The sequence below is a fragment of the Cariama cristata genome, unplaced genomic scaffold (genome assembly GCF_000690535.1).
Source record: "Cariama cristata isolate BGI_N322 unplaced genomic scaffold, ASM69053v1 scaffold15733, whole genome shotgun sequence".
In the NCBI taxonomy this organism is placed as follows: Eukaryota; Metazoa; Chordata; class Aves; order Cariamiformes; family Cariamidae; genus Cariama; species Cariama cristata.
In genome coordinates, this window is record NW_009609099.1 from 28,751 (window position 1) to 35,501 (window position 6,751).

The following is a 6,751-nucleotide window of genomic DNA, read 5'->3' on the forward strand; positions in this document are numbered from 1 at the left end:
GCCGGATCCGGGACGTCCGGGTCCCCCCCCGGCTGCGGCAGTGGCTGAGCCTCTGGGGGCTACAGCCTGCGGCCTGCAATCCCCCACCGTCATCGGGACACTCAGGATCGGTTTTGTATACTTTTCCTTATTTCCACTATTAGTACTACTAGTTAATACCTTACACTTTTTTTCATTATTGTTGTATTATTAAAGTAGTTTTAATTTCCAATCCATAAGTCTCTCTCCCTTTTCTCCGTCCTTTCCCCTCCTGGGGGGAGGGAGGGGGTTAACAGAGAGCGTCTGCCACCTGTTTTAAGAGCCGGCCCAGCCTTAAACGGTGACATTGGGGTAGTACAGGTCCAGCATGAGATACTGGATTGTTTTACTGGACTACACAAACCAGAAAAGGGAAATAATTATCTCACAATTTACATAGAAAGCACACACAATGGACAGAGAGCTACTCACACAAAAGGACTTTGTTGGCACAAGAGCACACGGTACAAACTGGGCCTGGATAAAGTCAAACTGAAACTATAAATTACTTCTAAACATCCAATTTGTTGACTGAGAGTCACTATACTTGCATTTTTTCTAACCACACACCACCCACTCACACAAGGGCTTGGGGATCTTACCCAATAAGAGCCACACGGTGCCGGACATACTCTGTCGCATGCCCCAGTCCAAGAGGGAACATGGCTCGGCTCTCTGGATCTACTTTAGCAATGCTTGGGGGCAGCTGACGGACTGCAGTCCCCGAGGGCTTCAGGAGTGAAATAGCAGATCGAAACATGGCCCCAGCAGCATCAATGAAGTCAGAGTGGTTTACGTTGCTCCACTGAAAAAAAAAAAAATATCTTTAGATGTTAACCCAAACTAGACATACAAAATAATCCAGTTGAAAAAAAATATGAATGAGCTCCAAATACTGAATTTTAACCACTTGGACAAAACTATACAGTAGAAAAAAAACTACCTTCTTCATTTTAGGACATACAAGTTTCAAACTAGGAATAGCCTACCTTTCCCACCTTTTGGAAATTTAGTTCAACAACTTCTGTGATTTTCAGAACTAACATAATGCAGTCATCCTTTCTTTGCCAAGTGCCTTTTTAATATCGTCCTCACCAGAGGAAGCAACCTGAGAATCTATCTCTCCATTACTATCCTTTAAGCTCTAGGGTTCCATTGTATTTCTCGTGATTACAACAAAGCCTCTGACCCACCACAAGGCTGATACTCACAAAGGCAGAGTTGATGCTACCAACAAAACTTTCCTCATCCATAGCGAGAAGTTCCGATGCATGTTCATGAGATGTAGACCAGACCAGAGAGCTGGCAGTGTCAGACAGCTAGTTTAAGAGAATGTCAAGGGTAAGTATCAAGAGAAAAAGAAGTAAAAATAAACGATCAGTGCAAAAATTTCCCCACTGCCCTGCCCCATACCAGTCCCTTTGCACATTATTCATCCAGCCCAACTTGCTACAAGTGGGAAATACCAAGGATAAAGTGAGAGGGCAGGAGGGGAAAACAAATACAATAACTGAAAAGCAAAGGGCAGATGGACAAATTCTTAAGAGACAGAACCAAGACAGAAAGGCACAGACAGAAATAAAGTTACTAGAAAAGAATGGATGGAAAAAAAAAACCAAACCAAAAAACAATACCCACAAAAGATACAGAGACCACAAGTCATCTTACCGGAAGAAGTGCAATTGGCCCTGTGGGAAGGAACCTCTGCCATGCTACATTATTGTCTGTGGCCTACAGTGGAAAGCAGCAAGTGGACAGTTACGAACTAGTGACCTGGAACACCTGCTTAAGCTGTTTGGCTGCTGTTCTGCTGCTTATGGAAGAGTCAATTAGCAGAATTTCACCTCAGACAAATGAAGAGTTGCCACCACAGCTGACTGGTCATACCGATGCTCGATGTTCTTAATTTCAGCTTCCTTCCGGACTACAGAGTTATGACCATCCGCACCAATCTGCAACACAAAGAGATACAAAGCAACCTCTTCAGCAGCTCCTAAGAAAGCCAGTATTCCAGTCTACAAACCTCAGCCTGCATTTACACATTTTTGTTTAATTCAGGGGAAAAAAAAAAAAAATAAATTCCCCCAAACAAAGAAAAGGTGGCCCCTTTTGCTCTTGTCCAATTCAGCACAGTCTTCTCGCATCAGGTACAGAAAAGGCTATGCACTGCATCCCATAGCATCTCTGACAGACTTAGCCACTCACCTCACTCAAGCCCTCCACGTGGGTGGAGCGACACACACGGAATCAGAACCAAATCCAGTGGAAAGGACTTGGGTGAGAGATGACGCCTGATCAACAGAAATAAAAAGTTTAGTTACCAGTAGTTTGGTCTGAAGTCTGCGTCCATCAGCTAACTCAATTTGGACCCAAGGGCTTGTGTCACAGCTGTGAGAGGGAAGGGGCCAGGTATACCCGACTGCTCTGCTCCTGTAGAAAACCTCCACCCGGTCTGATGGGAACACAAAGTACCATGGTCACAGCATGATACAGACATGAAGAAAAGGAAACACTGCTACAACAGCAAGGCCACACATGTCTTACTGGCACCCTAAGAGCTGACCCTACAATTCTCAAGGGACCCTGAAAGAACAGACCTGGCCAACCCTTTGTCACTGCAAGGCCTGCTCTGGATAGAAAGCTACAGATCTTTTCATTAAGTCTATTTTTGGAGAGATTATGTTCTGGGGAACTACATATGCAACTGCTTTCTTGCTGTGTAGCCTTTGGAAGCCAGATTTCTCCCTCCCCTTGCCCCAATTCAAGAAGCTGCCTATGTCTCAGAGTTACTTTGTAGATTAATTTCTCTCTCTCATAATTTAGCGCACACAACAGAAGGCAAATAACCGAAAGCTCTCTGCAGAAAATCAAATATTAAAGAAGTAGTCCACTACCTGCTACTGCATCTAACTGTTTTGTGAGAGCAGACATAATGACATCATTCTCCACTATGTAACCCATGTCATCTAAGTCATCTTTCTCAAAAACGATCATGGCTTCTGAACAAGCATCCCACACCTATGAAGAAAAAATACATTACATGAAGCTACATGATAAAGAAATGTTGTTCCTTTCAGGGACTATGAATGTATCCTTCTTAATGGAAAAGGATGCAGAAATACAGAACTAGAGGAAACGTCCTGGATTACCATCCATTCCCAGCTACTACAGTACATCACATAATTCCTTTCATACAACGATCTAGCTTAATCTCAAAACCTAACTGCAAAGAAAGTTTTTTATCCCTACTTTCCTGTTACATAATGAACACATAAAGCTACCCTACCATCTTGTTGTGGGTTAACTCCAGCAAGCAGCTTGGCACCGTGCAGCTGCTCACTCACTCCCCAGCAGTGGGATGGGGAGACAACCGGAAGGGTAAAAGTGCAAAAACTCATGGATTAAGATTTAATAGGTAAAGCAAAAGCCATGTGTGCAAGCAAAGCAAAACAAGGAATTTGTTCACTACTTCCCATTGGCAGGCAGGTGTTCAGTCATCTCCAGGAAAGTAGGGCTCCATCATGTGTAAGAGTTACTTGGGAAGACAAATGCCGTAACTTCAAATGTCCCACTTTCCTCCTTCTTTCCCCCAGCTTTTATCGCTGAGCACGACGTCATCTGGTATGGAATATCCCTTTGGTCAGCTGGCGTCAGCTGTCCCAGCTGTGTCCCCTCCCAACTTCTTGCGTACCCCCAGCCTACTCACTGGTAGGGTGGGGTAAGAAACAGATGGCCTTGGCACTGTGTAAGCACTGCTCAGCAATAGCCAATACATCCCTGTGTCATCAACAGTTTTCATCACAAATCCAAGACACAGCACCATACAAACTACTATGAAGAAAATTTAACTCTATCCCAGCCAAAACCAATACACACCTTTACCTTTATTTCCTGACTAGTACCTAATATCTACAGCTTCCATCAGGAATCAACCTTTCATCCTGTAACATCAAGACTCTGAGGACGGGTATTTCCGAGTAGACTGCTACTCCAAAAAAAAAGTAACAAGAATCATCATAAGCATGACCTGCCCTTTGCCAAAGAAAAAACCCTTTGGATCATTAATGTAAGTACTTCTGAGAATTCAGAGTAGACAGACACATAGTGTATTTGTAGTCCTAAGTAAGGCACCTGCATTCGCCGGAACGGTTTGAGTCTCAGGCTGCAGACTTGATCCCAGGCACCAAAACCTAAAAGCAAAAAAGGACACAAATGCATGGAGATACACTTTCACATATGACATTGAGACCCAAACAAAACTGAAGCTCACTCCAAACCCTCCTTCTCCCGCCCTGACTATCAATGCCCAGACTCTGCTTGCACCATCCCTAGACAGGGCCAGGTCTGCCTCAATACTCTCACAGCTTCAGCATCACATTACTTTACTGTTAACACAAGCCAGCAGAAAAGAAACAAGAGCCTTCCATGAATGCTGTGACTTAACAGTCAACTCTCACTTCCTGTCACCGAGTAATAAAAAAACCACAAAAACACACAGCCATCATTGTTTAGAACATTTCTTTCTCCATAAGGAATCAAAGTTCAAATCTCTTTCCAAAATGAAAACTAATCAGAAGTGAGTTACCAGACTACAGAGCACTAAGTAGGTGCTTCTTTTGTGAGCAGAACATTCCAGATGCTATAGAGAGCACCTTACAACTTCTACCAGCCTAATGTCACAAATATTTATATAACAAATCAGACGAAGATACCAGAACACAGATCCCTGTTATCAAGAGAAGCCTGATATAATCACCACAATTCACCATACAGAATACTAGGAGACAAAGGCAAATAATTCTGTTGAGTTTAGGCTGAAGGCAGCACAAGCTCAAAGGGGTTTTGTTTAGACAAAATAAAAAATGAACTCAAATACACTGCTAAAAATGCAAACAATAGAAGTCATACTTACTGCTTAGGAGGGTTGCTGATCCTGGGGAGATGGAACTGACCCTGTTACTGTAACTGTCCGGCATGCGATCATATTCTTTCCTAGGACCAGCTTCCAGTAAAGCAATCTTCTTATCATGGAAGTGGATATCATGCCCTAAAATAAGCAAATATATGCTTTGTTACAATGCTCCTGCCAAAAATCTCATTTCTTATTTCTGTCTCAGTAATACCTATGCATTTTTTTAATAAGACTGAGTAGATGCAAAACTTAATAAAGAAACGCTTTTACAATACAGGTTTTCACGAGGCAGGCAAACTTTTGTATTTTAAAGCTTTATGAATACAATCCTATTACTGAGATGGACAACCCTTTTGCAGTTAAAGCAAGGACTAAACGTTTTCGTTTTGTACAAAGTTTACATTTTTGTACAAATTTGTGCCTATTTTGTTATGAAAATTAATTATTGAAGTATTAACGAGTGAAATCTGCAATGCTTACTCCATACACAGAACACATTTTTCAGAGCTTAAACGTAAACTCACCTATTAGAACAAGAGATCAAAATCAAACTTCTATGACACTTAGCAACTACATTCATGTTTTCTTTATCCTTATACTCTGACAGTGGAATAGCATAGGCAGTTTAGACTTTAACTTTCAGTTAAAGAGAACTGAATAAAAAATAATGAAGAGATGACTCAAGTAAAGAGTAAATCACACTACAGCTGAATTACCCACGCTTGTTGCACCTGACCGCCACGGTTGCGAAAGGTACTGAGACCAGAAATGGTGTCCTTATAACATCCAATTTACTATTACTGCAGTCCTAATAACAGCAGTATCCTAAACATATTTTCTCAATTATGCATAACATAACTTCATCTCTCGAAAGGTCCAAAACCTGCATGTTAGCCTTAAATATCACTGCTGGAGGGGATCCTTATGCTGTCTCAATTCCACTGTGGTCTTAACAAAACAAGCAGAACAATTCTAAGTTTGCAAGGTAAACCCTTATACTTCCAAAGCACTTATTGCTTACGATCTTTGCTCTTTTGCTCTTATTTGCACTCTTTTCTTTAGGCTTCTGTCACTATTGCACCCTTCTGAATCAACGTTGCAAATACAGAAGCAGCCGGTAGTCTCAGGATCTCCAGAGATACAAACCAAGCACAAATCCATTTTAACTTGGTATTCCAGTGTTTAAAATACAGAGTTAGAGAATGAAACTTAGGATCAGAAAAGCCTTTTCAGCTGTGGCTGAAATTGTCCATCAGCGATTTAAGGGTGACCATGTTTGACAGAAACACTACAAGCAGTCTACAGAATTCAAAGTAACGGCTACATTAACATTGTGTGTGTGCATATATATACGAATAAGACAAGGTTCATCATGATCAGCTAACCGAACAGCTTTAAGTCAACTTTATAAAGTGCTGTCACAAGAGGATGTAGGAATAAGGAAATTCCACAACAGGATCTTGAACATCAAGATCCTAAACGGTAACTACATAGCCATCTCACACTATCACCAACACGGACTAATAGTTAAGGTCAACTTGTAAAAGTACCCGGTACTCCACCCAGTGAAACATGAAGGTTTTGGGAAAGCTCCCGGTTTGAGGATTTTCGCGGAACTGGTGAGACAGCGAGGACAGCGGGACACAAAACCCGTGACTCGGTGAACTCACAAAACACGGTGTGGGAGGCCCGAAGACCTCCGAGGCCTCACCCCACCGCGGCAGGGGCAGAAGGGAGAGCTCGCCTCCGGCTGGGCGGCCGTGACTGCAGCCCCCGCGGAGACGGCAGCGGGCCGGGCCGCCCGGAGCGGGCGAGAAGGTC

At 42.7% G+C, this 6,751-nt stretch overlaps 1 protein-coding gene across 1 annotated transcript in view; it reads right to left on the reverse strand.

Annotated features, from left to right (window-relative positions):
- Window positions 1-5,085, reverse strand: part of COQ6 (coenzyme Q6 monooxygenase) — a gene marked incomplete at its 5' end in the record, with an annotated part of 8,335 nt that extends 3,250 nt beyond the window's left edge. Inside the window, 8 exons of the mRNA XM_009697419.1 lie at window positions 621-823; window positions 1,230-1,337; window positions 1,687-1,749; window positions 1,863-1,970; window positions 2,340-2,470; window positions 2,913-3,036; window positions 4,150-4,208; window positions 4,931-5,085. Of these exons, the coding sequence (XP_009695721.1) occupies window positions 621-823; window positions 1,230-1,337; window positions 1,687-1,749; window positions 1,863-1,970; window positions 2,340-2,470; window positions 2,913-3,036; window positions 4,150-4,208; window positions 4,931-5,085 (951 nt within the window). The remainder of the gene's footprint in view (window positions 1-620; window positions 824-1,229; window positions 1,338-1,686; window positions 1,750-1,862; window positions 1,971-2,339; window positions 2,471-2,912; window positions 3,037-4,149; window positions 4,209-4,930) is intronic.
- Window positions 5,086-6,751: the final 1,666 nt, after the last annotated feature.